The sequence below is a fragment of the Monodelphis domestica genome, chromosome 4, assembly GCF_027887165.1.
Source record: "Monodelphis domestica isolate mMonDom1 chromosome 4, mMonDom1.pri, whole genome shotgun sequence".
In the NCBI taxonomy this organism is placed as follows: Eukaryota; Metazoa; Chordata; class Mammalia; order Didelphimorphia; family Didelphidae; genus Monodelphis; species Monodelphis domestica.
In genome coordinates this window covers 173,997,504-174,014,030 of record NC_077230.1, presented here as the reverse complement: position 1 = coordinate 174,014,030, position 16,527 = coordinate 173,997,504, and the positions used below count along the sequence as shown (strand labels likewise).

At 34.1% G+C, this 16,527-nt stretch overlaps 1 protein-coding gene and 1 non-coding gene across 10 annotated transcripts in view; one reads left to right on the top strand and one right to left on the bottom strand.

Moving 5' to 3' along the window:
- Window positions 1-16,527, top strand: part of SCN3A (sodium voltage-gated channel alpha subunit 3) — a 158,312-nt gene that overhangs the window by 107,085 nt on the left and 34,700 nt on the right. For all 9 annotated transcript variants that reach the window (XM_001367117.3, XM_056797209.1, XM_056797207.1 and 6 more), the window contains 2 exons: window positions 233-387; window positions 1,157-1,330. In XM_001367117.3, the coding sequence (XP_001367154.1) occupies window positions 233-387; window positions 1,157-1,330 (329 nt within the window). The remainder of the gene's footprint in view (window positions 1-232; window positions 388-1,156; window positions 1,331-16,527) is intronic.
- LOC130454116 (U6 spliceosomal RNA) lies at window positions 11,882-11,984 on the bottom strand. Its single transcript, XR_008911800.1, has one exon. It is a non-coding gene; the product is annotated as a U6 spliceosomal RNA (small nuclear RNA).

Below are 16,527 nucleotides of genomic sequence, written 5' to 3'. Positions count from 1 at the left end.
TGTCCTATGTTCATTCATAGGATTTTCATGTAAATGTTTTTATCTAAATAAGTAGTCTGGTGACCCCTAGCATATTGCACAGTAACTCATATTAACTCTAGTTTAAGCATTCATTTCTGTGTTTAAACTGGTACAATCATACACAGATGTATTATTAACTCCTTAAAAAACCAGTAAGAATAAGATATTGTTCTTTTCTAATTTGTCATGTCCAAATGACATTTTTTTTCAGGCTGCATAAAGAAGTTCCCATTTTGCCAAGTAAGTATAGAAGAAGGCAAAGGAAAAATCTGGTGGAATCTTAGGAAAACCTGCTACAGCATTGTTGAACACAACTGGTTTGAAACATTTATTGTCTTCATGATCCTTCTCAGCAGTGGTGCTCTGGTAAGTGAAGCATATCACTGTGAATAAATAAGGTTTTGTTCAAATTTATTTTTCTGCTAAAATACTGTAAATCTTTGATGTATTTCAGAATGAGAGTAGGGGAAACAACAATACCCTGCAGAGTTTGCCATTTAAGGGATAAAATAATGGAGAATTTAGTACAGAACAAATCAAGCAAATCGTATGGCCAGATGGAATTTCTCATCTTGTGTTTATCTAAAAGATGTTTAAAACAGACTACTTTTTTCTCATTTTTTTTCAGAAAGTCCAATTGAATATTACATTCAACATAAACTATCATTCAGTTTTCTCCAAATAAACATGCTTATAGCACCATATATTCTGTTCAGTTTTTTAAACATCTAATCAATTTAATCTTTCATATAATCGTAGAAAGCTAGGACTAGAGATGACCTAAGAGACATCTATGATACCTCCATTTCTAATAGGTAAACCTATTGATCAAACCACAAGTTCAATTCTCTTTTCTTCAGGCACAATTTGTAAAGATAATTTGAAATATAGTAAGAGCTGTGTTAGAAACCAATAACTAAAAGGAAATGAACTCTGAGAAATTGGTGGAAAGATTGAAATCCCTCTGATCATTTTTATTACTGGAATCTATTATTATCTTTTGAATTAGAAGGTAGTTTATATCATTATCCAATGTCTATCATTTTCCACTTTGGGAATAGCAATGTACTGATCAGTCTCGTATAAAACTTAGAAGATAAAAACAGTTTAAGAAAAAAACCCTTATGGTTCACAGGCTTTCGAAGACATTTACATTGAACAACGAAAGACCATTAAGACAATGTTGGAATATGCTGACAAGGTCTTCACTTATATTTTCATTTTGGAAATGCTCCTGAAATGGGTGGCCTATGGTTTTCAAACATATTTCACTAATGCTTGGTGCTGGCTGGATTTCTTGATTGTTGATGTAAGTAAAATGAATTTTTAAAAATTCTGTTTACAAATAAAAGGTCATGGTTGATATTAAATCAATTGTTGTTTTGCTCTTCAGGTAAAAATGCAGTCAATGTGAGTGCCTAAGGTCACTTTTGTGCACATTTGTGCAATTTTTAAAAAAATTGTAGCAATTAGGAAAGAAGTGCTGGGGACAAGGAGGGTTGTAATAAGATAGCAGAGGAGATCAGACAATTATTTCTAAACTGAAACTCCTGTTCATTTATTATAAAGTGGAAACTACAACATTCAGGCTTTATATCATCACCTGCATTAATGAAAACAGTGATTACTAGATCCACACTCTTATTTTAGAAATAGCTCTATCAACTAACCAATCTCAAGGACTTACTAAGCACCTTCTATATTCCAGGTACTAAGATAAACAATGGATGATAAAAAAGACAAAAATGAAACAGTTCCTCTTCTCAGGGTCTCGAATACTGTAGAGGAGAGACTTCATGTACACATAGAAGTTTAAACAAAATAAATGTATACTTCATATGTGTGTATATATATATAATATACATGAGTATGTATGTGTGTAACAATATAAAGTGGAAAGAGGATACCAAATAGCTAGAAAAATCAAGAAATACTTCATGGAAGAGTTGGTATTTCACCTGAATTTTGAGGGGATATATGGATTCTAAGGGATGAGGGAGAAGAGGTAAACCACACATGGAGGAGGACTGCAATAGAAAATAAATAGGATATTTTTAAAAAGTTTTATTTAGTCAATTTAGATCATTATTCCTTGGTTACGAGAATCATATTCTATCCCTCCCTACCCTACTCCCACCTTTCCCATGGCCCACATGAAATTCCATTGGGTATTACATGTATCCCTGATCAGAACCTATTTCCATGTTGTCGATGTTTGCACAAAGATATTCATTTAGAGTCTATATCCCCAGCCATATCCCCTCGACCAATGTAGTCAAGCAGTTGTTTTTCTTCGGTATTTCTATTCCCACAGTTTTTCTGTGGATAGTGAATAGTGTTCATTCTCATAGATCCCTCTGGGTTATTCGGGATCACTGTATTGCCACTAATGGGGAAGTTCATTGCATTAGATTGTACCACAATGTATCAGTCTCTGTGTACAATGTTCTCCTGGTTCTGCTCCTTTTGCTCTGCATCACCTCTTGGAGGTTGTTCCAGTCTCCATGGAATTCCTCCAGTTTATTATTCCTTTGAGCACAATAGTATTCCATCACCAACATATACCACAATTTGTTCAGCCATTCCCCAATTGAAGGGCATCCCCTCATTTTCCATTCTTTTTTTTTCCACCACAAAGAGCACAGCTATGAATATTTTTGTACATGTTGTTTTCCTTATTATATCAAACCCAGTAGTGCTATGACTGGATCAAAGGGCAGAAAGTCTTTTAGCACCCTTTGGGCATAGTTCCAAATTGCCCTCCAGAATGGTTGGATCAATTCACAACTCTACCAGCAATGCATTAATGTCCCAACTTTGCCACATCCCCTCCAGCATTCATGACTTTCCATTGCTGTCATGTTAGCCAATCTGCTAAGTGTGAGGTGGTACCTCAGACTTGTTTTGATTTGCATCTCTGATTATAAGAGATTTAGAACACTTTTCCATGCGCATATAATAGTTTGATTTCTTTAACTGAAAATTGCCTATTCATGTCCCTTGCCCATTTATCAATTGGAGAATGGCTTGATTTTTTTCTACAATTGATTTAGTTCTTTTTAAATTTGAATAATGAGACCTTTGTCAGAGGTTTTTGTTATGAAGATTGTTTCCCAATTTGTTACTTCCATTCTAAGTTTGGTTACAATGGTTTTGTTTGTACAAAACCTTTTTATTTTGATGTAATCAAAATTATTCATTTTACATTTTATGATTTTTTTCTAACTCTTCCTTGTTTTTAAAATCTTTCATTTCCCAAAGATCTGACATTTATACTATTCTGTGTTCACCTAATTTACTTATAGTTTCCTTCTTTATATTCAAGTCATTCACCCATTCTGAGTTTATCTTGGTGTACAGTTGTGAGATGTTGATCCAAACCTAATCTTTCCCATACTGTCTTCCAATTTTGCCAGCAGTTTTTACCAAATAGTGGATTTTGGTCCCAAAAGCTGAGATCTTTGGGCTTATAGACTGTCTTGTTGAGGCCACTTAACTCAAGTCTATTCCACTGATCTTTCTTTCTGTCTCTTAACCAGTACCATATTGTTTTGATGACCACTGCTTTACAGTATAGTTTGAGATCTGGGACTGCAAAGCCATGTTCCTTCACATTTTTTTTTCATTATTTTCCTGGATATTATTGATCTTTTGTGCTTCCAAATGAACTTTCTTATGATTTTTTTTCAAATTCAGTAAAAAAAAAAGTTTTTTTGGTATTTCAATGGGTATGTCACTAAATAAGTAAATTAATTTGGGTAGGATTGTCATTTTTATTATGTTAGCTCATCCTACCCATGAGCAGTTAATATTTTTCCAATTGTTTAGATCTAGTTTTAATAGTGTGGAAAGTGTTTTGTAGTTGTGTTTATATAGTTCCTGTGTTTGTGTTGGCAGATAGATTCCTAAGTATTTTATATTGTCTAGGGTGATTTTAAGTGGTATTTCTCTTTCTAATTCTTGCTGCTGAGATGTTTTGGAAATATGTAGAAATGTTGATGACTTATGTGGGTTTATTTTGTATCCTACAACTTTGCTAAAGTTGTTGATTATTTCCACTAGTTTTTTAATTGATTATCTAGGATTCTTAAAGTAGATCATCATATCATCCACAAAGAGTGATAGCTTGGTCTCCTCATTGCCAATCTTAATATCTTAAATTTCTTTTTCTTCTCTAATTGCTACTGCTAGTGTTTCTAGTACAATGTTAAATAATAGAGGTGATAATGGGCATCCTTGTTTTACTCCTGATCTTTTTGGGAATGTATCTAATTTATCCTCAATGCAGATGATGTTGGCTGATGGTTTTAGATATATACTGCTTATTATTTTTAGGAAAGGAACTTCTATTCCTTTGATTTCTAGAGTTTTCAATAGGAATGTGTGTTGTATTTTGTCAAAGGCTTTTTCTGCATTTATTGAGATGATCATGTGATTTTTGTTGGTTTGCTTGTTGATATGGCCAATTATGTGGATGGTTTTCCTAATATTGAACCATCCTTGCATTCCTGGTATAAATCCCACTTGATCATAGTGAATAACCGTCATGATTACTTGCTGGAGTCTTTTTGCTAGTATTCTATTTAAGATTTTTGCATCTATGTTCATTAAGGAGATTAATCTATAGTTTTCTTTCTGTTTTTGACCTGCCTGCCTTTGGAATTAGTACTATGTTTGTGTCATAAAAGGAATTTGGTAGAACTCCCTCTTTGCTTATCATGTCAAAGAGTTGTTTAATATTGGGATTAGTTGTTCTTTGAATGTTTGATGGAATTCACTTGTGAATTCATCAGTCCCGGATGATTTTTTCTTAGGGAGTGCTTTGATGGCTTGTTCAATTTCTTTTTCTGATATGGGATTATTTAAAAATTCCATTTCTTCTTCTGTTAATCTAGGCAATTTATATTTTTATAAATATTCATCCATATCACCTAGATTTCCATATTTGTTGCTATATAATTGGGCATTATAGTTTTTAATGATTGCCTTAATTTCCTCTTTATTGGAAGTGAGGTCTCCCTTTTCATCTATGATACTGTTAATTTGGTTTTCTTCTTTCCTTTTTTTATTAGATTGACCAGTTCTTTGTCTATTTTGTTTGTTTTTTAAAAATACAAACTTCTAGACTTATTTATTATTTCAATAGTTCTTTCACTTTTGATTTTATTAATTTCTTCCTTAATTTTTAGGATCTCTGATTTAGTTTTCATCTGGGGATTTTTTTTTAAACCTTTCCTTTCATCTTGGAGTCAATACTGTGTATTGGCTCCAAGGCAGAAGAGTGGTTAGGGCTAGGCAATGGGGGTCAAGTGATTTGCCCAGGGTCACACAAGTGGGAAGTGGCTGAGGCCATATTTTAACCTATGACCTCCTGTCTCTAGGCCTGGCTCTCAATTCACTGAGCTACCCAGCTGCCCCCTCATCTGGGTATTTTTGATTTGTTAATTTTCAAATTTTTTGATTTTCATGTCCAATTCATTGACCTCTGCCCTCCCTAATTTGTTAATATATGAACTCAAGGATATAAAATTTCCCCTGAGTAATGCTTTGGCTGCATCCCATAGATTTTGAATGGATGTCTCATCATTGTTATTTTCTTCAATGAAATTATTGTTTCTATGATTTCTTCTCTAACCAATTTTGGAGAATAATATTATTTAATTTCCAATTAATTTTTGCTTTTTCATGTACCCTTACTAATTATTATTTTTATTGTATTATGATCTGAAAAGGTTGCATTTATAATTTCTGTTTTTCTGCATTTGTTTGCCATGTTTTTATGCCCTAGTACATGGTCACTCTTTGTGAATGTCCCATGTGCTGCTGAAAAGAAGGTGTATTCCTTTTTGTCTCTATTTATTTTTCTCCATATATCTATTAACTCTAAGTTTTCTAAGATTTAATTCACATCTCTTACCTCTTTCTTACTTATTTTTTGATTGGATTTATCTAACTTTGATAGTGATAAGTTCAGGTCTCCCACTAGTATAGTTTTCATATCTATTTCCTCCTTCAACTCCACTAGTTTCTTCTTTAGAAATTTGGATGTTATATCATTTCATGCATATATTGATTACTGCTTACGTTGATTACTGATATTTCCTCATTGCCTATATTGCCTTTTATCAGGATGTTGTTACTTTTCCTATCCTTTTTAATCAGATCTATTTTTACTTTGGCTTTGTCAGATATCATGATTGCAACTCCTGCCTTCTTTCTATCAGTTGAGACCCAAGCAAAGGTTTTGCTCCAACCTTTAATTCTAACCTTGTGAGTTTCTACCTGCCTCAAGTGTGTTTCTTACAGAAAAACATATGGCAGGATTTTGGATTTTAATCCACTCTCCTATTTGTTTTAATTTTATGGGTGAGTTCATCCCATTCACATTCAAAGTTATGATTGCCACTTGTGTATTCCCCAGCATTTTATTCTCTCCTAGTTCTGTCCTTTCTTCTTTTCCTATTTCCTTTTAAACCAGTGGTTTGCTTTTGATCAGTCCCCCTAATCCCTGCCCTTAATAAGCTTCCCTTTCTGCCTCTTCCATTTTTGTTTCCTTCTTATTTTTTTAGGGTCTGTTAAGTCCCCTCCCTCCCATTTTCCCTCCCTTTTTGTACTCCTTACCTCCCTAACCCTTTAGTTTTCCCTTCTTACTTTCCCTGTAGGGTAAGATAGAATTCAATACCCCAATGGGTCTGGTTGCTCTTCCCTCTCAGAATTGATTTCACTGAGAGTAAGGTTCAAGTATTTCCTATTAGCACTTTCTTCCTCTCCTTCTTATAAGAGTATTCTTCCCCTCCCCTTCCCATGTGTAACTTTGTGTAACAAAGATTATCCTATTTATTTTATTTCTTCAAGTTTCTCTTGATGCCATCTTCGATTCCCTCCTCCCTTTTGCTTTTTTTTGCATATCATCTTATAGCACTTATTACCTCAATCTATACCTATGAATGATTCCTCTAATTTCTATAATCGTGAATATAATTTTTGAGAGTTACAAATAACATTTCCCCCATATACTAATATAAATAATTTTATCTTATTGAAGCCTTTAAAGAAGAAAGTTTGAATAAAAACATTTTCCCCCTTTCCCTCTTTTTCTTATTTACTTTTTCATGTTTCTCTTGATCTTTGTGTTTGGATATCAAACTTTCCACTTAGTTCTGGTCTTTTCTTTACAAATACTTGAAAATCTTCTATTTTATTGAATGCCCATACTTTCCTCTGGAAGTATATGGTCAGTTTTGATGGATTGGTGATCCTTGGTTGAAGACCCAATTCTGTTGCCTTTGAAATATCCCAACTAAACAAGACATATAACATCGTCTTGATGAGTTAGCAATTAATTACTCATAGTCATTTTATCAGCTACTGTAACATATACCAACATGAACCATAGGTCATAATATATCTATATTCATTCTCTTTGACCTCTTGTGCCATCTCTGGTCTTCTGTCTCAAGTTTGAATATTCCTTAAAATATAGCATCTCTTACCTCTTTGATGATAATATTATATTTAATCTATTTTCTTTGTTTTGTTTTAACAAACCTTCTGCCCACTAGCATTCATGTAAGCAAGCAATTGCTTTGCATTTTCAGGTCTGATACACTAAGTAACATGATGAAAATATCAACATGGCAATACTTCAATATCCAAAACAGAGAGATTTCTAGCAAGTTTTTCATAAAAGTAAAGTTAATATCACAAAATTGTAGTCTATTCAAAGATGGAAGAAACATTAGAGATAATCTAGTCCAAACCCATCCTTTTATAAATACAGGAAAATTATGCCAAGAATTTAATTAATTCTTACAAATTTGCATAGTTTACTAGTGATCTGACTATAACCTAGACCTTTTTTTTCCCATACTTGTGCTTTTTTTCTTTTTTCTTCTACAATTGGAGAAGCATTCTCATTGGGAAAATTAGTGCCAAGACATACTAAAACAACATATCATATTAGCACAAATTTATAATGAAACAAAAGGGCTCTTCACATTTCATAATTCTATGCATACCAACTAGAGTTTGGGGAATGAAAAAATCTTTTTTCTTTATTTGTCTTTAAATTTATGTGGGAGAAAGAACAACAAAAAACCTAAGGGAGATTAAAAAAAAAGACTAGGAATCTACAACCTTTAGAGAGTATAAATGTTATAGCCCAGCAACCATACACAAGAGCTCAGTAATGAGAGTCAATAAAATACACATACTGTCACATTGCCAAGAGTCCAGAAGGCATTATCATTGACAATATTAAGAGAAAGCACAATTAATTACTATCACTCAAGAAACTAAAAAATTCAAAATTCTACTAATTTGACTCTAATATAACATACTTAGATGGATTTTACTTTATTAACTGTTAAACCAATTCTATTTATTGAGTTGATGTTTTAAAAGGGAATGCCTGTTTTAAGCAATATAATAGTGAATTGCTATTTCACCACAGAATAATAGTAACTGACATTTATATAGTACTTTAAAATCTGTTCAACATGTGAAATATACTATCTCATTTAAGCTTCACCATAGCTCTGTGAAATAGATGCTGCCTACGTCATTATTACCCCTTTACAGATTAATTAGGAAATTTCAGTAAAGTTAAATAACTTACCCATGATAACAAAACTATGAAGTAACAAAAGTAAAATTTAAAAAGCAGTTTTTTTTCTGCATCCAAGTTCAGCATTTCCCTCTATTATACCATGCTGTATCTCTAATTGAGTATCTAATCATACTGTTTAGATTTGAAAAAAAAAGCTTTTGGCAAACTGAACACAGATTCCATTTTAAAAATAAGTCATAATGCAACTCATGGAAATATTTTGTTATTAAGAGAAAACTAATAAAAAAACCAGAAGATCCAAAATAGGGATATGTGGCTATTTTTATGAATAGAAAAATAAATGTGATTTTTCAAGGGATAAGTGCTAACTTAAAAAATTTTCCATTTTTATAAATATGACCTGACCTCATTCTCTCTCAAGGAAAATAAAATTGGGGAATTTCTTTACTAATGCCATAGTCCACCTTTGGGACAGTCTCTTCCCACTTTCTTCTACCAGTGAATAGAATTGTCTTTCTTCTCTTTCAAATGCTGACAGCAGGAAAAAGTCAAAGAAAAGTCAAACCAAGAAAATAAAGGAAGCTGAAAAAGGCCCTTTGAATGCTTCTTAAATGCAATCAATGGGAGAGGCTCATGATAATCCCTTAGTTAAAAGAGCAAATTTAGTTCCAAAATATCTGTGCATGCTCCAAATCCTTCCAAGACACTTCCATTAAACCCCATCCCAGCCTCTTCCCTGGAGAACTGTTATCAATGGCACTTTGCATATACTCATAAGGACTGGGTTGAGTGGCATTCTCCTACTGAAAAACAACTGGGGAAAGATTAAACAAGTTGTGGCATATGATTGATTTGGAATACTACTTACTGCACTCTGAGAAATGACAAAATAACAACATAGAAAGACCTACATGATATTATGGAGTGAAACAAACAGAACCAAGAGAACACTAAATACTGTTTGAAACATGGTTTGTGCATGTCCACCTCCAGTGAAATGATAGATAGAAAAAATTGAGATATGGTTTATATGTATATATGTATTTATGCATGTATGTTTCTAGTTATCTTTTTGTCAAAAGATGCCTTCTCTAAGGGAGGAAAGGGAGGGAGTTAACTGAGTATTTAATTATTAATTAATTAAATGAGTATTTAAATAAGTACATTTTTAAAATTTAGATAAAAGTCCTTTCACAAGATGTTGCTATGTAAGGATTGGTTATAGGAACTAGGGTTATTTGTCCTGGAGAAAAAGAAGATTAAGAGAGAACATGATCATTATATTATTCAAGCATTTGAAGACTAGTCACATAGAAGAAGAACTAGATTTGTTCTCTTTGGCCACAGAAGGAAGAAATGGGAGCAGGGTGAGATGGGTGTGAGGGAGAATTGTTAGAAAACATTTTATAGAACACACATTTATTTGATAATAAGATCAATAGATGCTTACTTATTTTAGATCAAATATTACCAATCAACAAGCAAATATCTGTCTTTAGCAGGCACCTAACCTAACAAGTTCCTCCTCTCCTGCACAGCCTCAGCTACCCCCAGCCAGCCCCTAACCCCAAGACACCTCAGCCTTGCTCAGCCACTTCCTTCCCCTTAGCCATCCTGAGTCCTCTTACTCCTATGGGCATCATAGCCCTGGGCCCAGCTGGCCTCAGAGACAGGAGAGGGTATAGCAGGTTATATTGGGGTAGGAGAAGGGAAGCAAGGCTATAAGAAGAATTAAGGAGGAGGGGGTGGGGCAGGAAGGTCTGCGTGGTCAGGGCCTGGTGCCAAGTTTCCAGTTGAAGTAGCCCTGCAGAGCCTAAAAGAGAGTCTCTGGGTGCTCAGCCAGTCCTGGCCTGTCAGCAATTACCATGAAAGGTTTCACTGTAATCTTTAAGGTGGAGGAGAAACAACTGGATTATACTTAGAGGGAACTGTATAGGGATATGATTTTGGAGAACTTATATCTCTGGGTGACTTAATAGTAATTCTAAGAGAAAGACTTCAAGGTATTATAGATTGCACAATTGGTGCCCAGTGCCCAGAAGGAGGTGATTCTTGCATTCACAATGCTTTCTAGGGAAGAGCCTCACCACTAAAAAGCTCCCGTAGCATAAGATCTAAAAGCAAAGTCATATCTGGTTGGACAAAAGATCTAGAGCCTCTGTTTTCATTTGGACAGGCAAAACTAATTTGTCCCACTGATTTTTTCTATTATTTTACAACAACAAAAAAGCATTAATGACTATTGAGTGCCTGGTACTGTGCTAGACATTTGAAATATAAATCCAAAGAATAAAAGAGTCCTTTTCTCAAGGGATGTACATGGAGAGTGAGGGAGGCAACAGATTAAAATAGCATTTAAAGAGAGGCAGATAACTTGATGTAAAGAATAGTTAATTAAAATGGACTGTAATGTCTGGGGAGGTTATGAAGTCATTAAGGGAAGGCCAGTGTTGAGGAAGAGATTATTGTTCAGGTATGAATTTAACTAGATGGCCTCTGGAGTTCTTTCTAATCCAGATTCTTAAAGTCATAGAGAATGAATATGGCTGAAAGAGGATATTTCCAGTGTCTTTACTGATATTTTCTCCTGCTACTCAACCCACTCCCTAAAAATCACATTAGCTTCTCCTGTGAGACAATCAAAAACTACAGTGGACACAGGGCAGACCAGTTAATAAAACACTCAAAGTTTTTAAAAGCTCTTTACTCATAAAGGGTCTGTTGTGACTATTTTGCAGTTGAGTGAACCCCCAAAAGTTTAAGCGAATTGCCTGAATCACCTTCTCTCTGAGATAATTTCTGATTTATCCTGCATCTAATGTTTGCTTATAGTTATTTATATAATGTCTCCTCCACTAAATTGTGAGATCCTTCACAGTAGAGGCTATTTTCCCCTTTCTCTATATCTCCAGTTATAAACATAGAGCCTGGCACTTAGTAGGTGTTTAACAAATATTGTTATCTTTGAAAATATACAAATTATATCATAGTTACTTTGATATAATTCTAACTACTAGAGAACTGAAAATTGGAGGATAAAAATTTCATTGGAAAGGTAACAGTAGTCTTTATAAACTTCTTTTTCCTTTTAAACATTGCTTTATAAACTTTTTAAAAGTGCTGTTATTTTTAAATTTCTTAATGAAATTAATTTCATTTTGTAAAAATAATTGTAGACTATATATTTAAAATTTTGGGCAGTTTATTTCTATAAATTATATATATTTAATGGACAAATATCACAAATTATTTAAGGATAACTACATATAGACAGATACACATAGGTAATTCTTAAATATGAAGCCCTTCACATATTTGCATGTCATCATTGCACATGAGCCACGCTAATCTTCTCTGTATCATTCCATTTTTAGTATATGTGCTGCTGAAGCAAGCAATGCACACACACATATGTATGTATATCTTGTAATCAGTGGCAGCTCTAAGTCAGCAAAATCTCAAGAGAAATGAAAGTAGAAAGTATGCATAAGTGTATAATGTCATTATGTTTAAAAGAACAATAAATTATGAAGCAAAGGACAGGAAAGGAAAGGCAACAAGCATTATAAAACACCAGCTATGTGCCAGGAACTGTAATAGGTGCTAGTTACTAGGGATAAAAAGACAAAAATGAAATAGCCCCTGTGGGAAAACAACATATACATATACAATGATATTCAGGGAACATACAAAGACTCATGACATAAGGTAACATAATATATGACATAAATATTATGCATTATATGTACATATATATAATATACAGGGAATATGCAAAGACACAAGACACAAGGTAACCTTAGAAAGGAAGGAACAAGGAGCTAAGAGGACCTGGAAATACTTTCTACTAGAGGTAGATTTGAGCCAAATCTCGACTGTGTGGTAGAGAAATGGAATGAAAGTATTTCAGTCATGATATATAGATAGACAGTGCAAAGTCATGGAGATGAGAGATGAATTATCTTATTGAGGCACAGCCATTAGACCAAGAACACTGGACACAGTGTATGTGGACAGTCTATGAAGGCCAAAGAGGAAAGAAGGGGCCAGGTAAAGCAGCTTTAAATACCCATCAAGAAAGTTTATTTTTTATCCCAGAAGCACCATGTTGCCACTGAAGTTTTCTGAGCAGGGGAGAACAACAGTCATTTCTGTACTTCAGGAAAATCACTTTTGAAGTTAAGCATTAGTTTATCTGCAGCTTGAAGCAGGAGATCAATTAGGAACTTAATTTTTTTTTTTTACAGATTACATGTTGATATAATTTTCACTAATCATTTTCTGACAGTTTGTATTCCATGTTCTTTTCCTCCTTCCCATCCCTCCCCCCTCCCCAAGATGGTAATAAATATGATATGGGTTGTACATGTGTTATCATATAAGACATAATTTCATGGTCGTCATGTTGTGAAAGAAAACAATTAGGATCTTTTAAGATAAACCAGTTGAGAGAGAAAGAGGGCGTCAATTGTGATAGTTGCTGTTTGAGTTTAGAGAATGAGATATATTCTAGAGATGTCATCTGAAACAAGATTAGGCAAGTGACCAAATACTCCAGATAGGGAAGAGTAACTAGTTGACGATGATACCAAGGCTGTGATTTTGGATGACTTAAAGCATGATAGTGCCCCATGAATTACAAATTCTAAATTTTCTTTTGGAGTAATTTAGATGACAATAATATTCATTTTAGAATTACTTTTTTTCTATCCTATTTCCCATTCTTCTGAATTGCATGATGTAGACATTGATTTGTGGATTTCTTTTTTTTTAAATAATATTTTATTTGATCATTTCCAAGCATTATTCATTAAAGACAAAGATCATTTTCTTTTCCTCCCCCCCACTCCTCATAGCCGACACGTGATTCCACTGGGTGTCACATGTGTTCTTGATTCGAACCCATTTCCATGTTGTTAATATTTGCATTAGAGTTTCGTTTAGAGTCTCTCCTCTGTCATGTCCCCTCAACAGCTGTAGTCAAGCAATTGCTTTTCCTCGGTGTTTCTATTCCCATAGTTTATCCTTTGCTTATGCATAGTGTTTTTTCTCCTAGATCCCTGCAGATTGTTCAGGGATATTACACCACTACTAATGGAGAAGTCCATTACATTCGATTATACAACAGTGTATCAGTCTCTATGTACAATGTTCTCCTGGTTCTGCTCCTGTCGCTCTGCATCACTTCCTGGAGGTTGTTCCAGTCTCCATGGAATTCCTCCACTTTATTATTCCTTTAGCACAATAGTATTCCATCACCAACATATACCACAATTTGCTCAGCCATTCCCCAATTGATGGGCATCCCCTTGTTTTCCAGTTTTTGGCCACCACAAAGAGCACAGCTATGAATATTTTTGTCCAAGTCTTTTTGTCCATTATCTCTTTGGGGTACAGACCCAGCAGTGCTATGGCTGGATCAAAGGGTAGACATTCTTTTGTCTCCCTTTGGGCATAGTTCCAAATTGCCCTCCAGAATGGTTGGATCAGTTCACAACTCCACCAGCAATGAATTAATGTCCCTACTTTGCCACATCCCCTCCAGCATTCATTACTTTCCTTTGCTATCATGCTAGCCAGTCTGCTTGGTGTGAGGTGATACCTCAGAGTTGTTTTGATTTGCATCTCTCTGATTATAAGAGATTTAGAACACTTCTTCATGTGCTTATTAATAGTTTTGATTTCTTTATCTGAGAACTGCCTATCCATTTCCCTTGCCCATTTATCAATTGGAGAATGGCTTGGTTTTTTGTACAATTGATTTAGCTCTTTATAAATTTGAGTAATTAAACCTTTGTCAGAGGTTTCTATGAAGATTTTTTCCCAATTTGTTGTTTCCCTTCTGATTTTAGTTACATTGGTTTTGTTTGTACAAAAGCTTTTTAATTTGATGTAGTCAAAATTATTTATTTTACATTTTGTGATTCTTTCTATGTCTTGCTTGTTTTTAAAGTCTTTCCCCTTCCAAAGGTCTGACATGTATACTATTCTGTGTTTACCCAGTTTACTTATGGTTTCCTTCTTTATGTTTAAGACATTCACCCATTTTGAATTTATCTTGGTGTAGGGTGTGAGGTATTGATCTATTCCTAATCTCTCCCATACTGTCTTCCAATTTTCCCAGTGGTTTTTATCGAATAGTGGATTTTTGTGCCAAAAGCTGGGATCTTTGGGTTTATCATATACTGTCTTGCTGAGGTCGCTTTCCCCCAGTCTATTCCACTGATCTTCCTTTCTGTTTCTTAGCCAGTACCAAATTGTTTTGATGACTGCTGTTTTGTAATATAGTTTAAGGTCAGGGACTGCAAGGCCCCCATCATATGTGTTGTTTTTTTTTAATTATTTCCCTGGATATCCTTGATCTTTTGTTATTCCAAATGAATTTTGTTATGGTTTTTTCTAAATCAGTAAAGAAATATTTTGGGAGTTCCATGGGTATGGCACTAAATAGATAAATAAGTTTGGGTAGGATGGTCATTTTTATTATATTGGCTCGTCCTATCCATGAGCAGTTAATGTTTTTCCAATTGTTCAAGTCTAGTTTTAGTTGTGTGGAGAGTGTTTTGTAGTTGTGTTCATATAGTTCCTGTGTTTGTCTCGGGAGATAGATTCCTAGGTATTTTATTTTGTCTAAGGTGATTTTGAATGGGATTTCTCTTTCTAGTTTTTGCTGTTGAGCTGTGTTGGAGATATATAGAAAAGCTGATAACTTATGTGGGTTTATTTTGTATCCTGCAACTTTGCTAAAGTTGTTGATTATTTCAATTAGCTTTTTGGTTGAATCTCTAGGATTCTTTAAGTAGACCATCATGTCATCTGCAAAGAGTGATAACTTGGTCGCCTCCTTGCCTATTTTGATGCCTTCAATTTTTTTTCTTCTCTAATTGCTACTGCTAGTGTTTCTAGTACAATGTCAAATAGTAGAGGTGATAATGGGCATCCTTGTTTCACTCCTGATCTTATTGGGAATGCATCTAGTTTATCCCCATTGCAGATGATATTAGCTGATGGTTTTAGATATATACTGTTTATTATTTTTAGGAACGACCCTTCTATTCCTATGCTTTCTAGTGTTTTTAATAGGAATGGGTGTTGTATTTTATCAAAGGCTTTTTCTGCGTCTATTGAGATAATCATGTGATTCTTGTTGGTTTGTTTGTTGATGTGGTCAATTATGTGGATGGTTTTCCTAATATTGAACCAGCCCTGCATCCCTGGTATAAATCCTACTTGATCATGATGGATGACTCTTCTGATCACTTGCTGGAGTCTTTTTGCTAGTATCCTATTTAAGATTTTTGCATCTATATTCATTAGGGAGATTGGTCTATAGCTTTCTTTCTCTGTTTTTGACCTGCCTGGTTTTGGAATCAGTACCATGTTTGTGTCATAAAAGGAGTTTGGTAGAACTCCCTCTTTGCTTATTATGTCAAATAATTTGTATAGTATTGGGATTAACTGTTCTCTGAATGTTTGATAGAATTCACTGGTGAATCCATCAGGCCCTGGGGATTTTTTCTTAGGAAGTTCTTTGATATCTTGTTGGATTTAATTTTCTGATATGGGATTATTTAAGAATTATATTTCCACTTCTGTTAGTCTAGGCAGTTTGTATTTTTGATTTATTCATCCATATCACCTAAGTTTGTGTATTTATTGCCATATAATTGGGCAAAGTAATTTCTAATGATTGCCTTAATTTCCTCTTCATAGGAGGTGCTGTCCCCCTTTTCATCTTTGATGCTGTTTATTTGCTTTTCTTCCTTCCTTTTTTAAATTGGATTGACCAGTACTTTGTCTATTTTGTTTGTTTTTTCAAAGTATCAGCTTCTTGTCTTATTTATTAAATCAATAGTTCTATCACTTTTGATTTTATTAATTTCTCCCTTAATTTTTAGGATTTCTAGTTTGGTTTTCTGCTGGGGGTTTTTAATTTG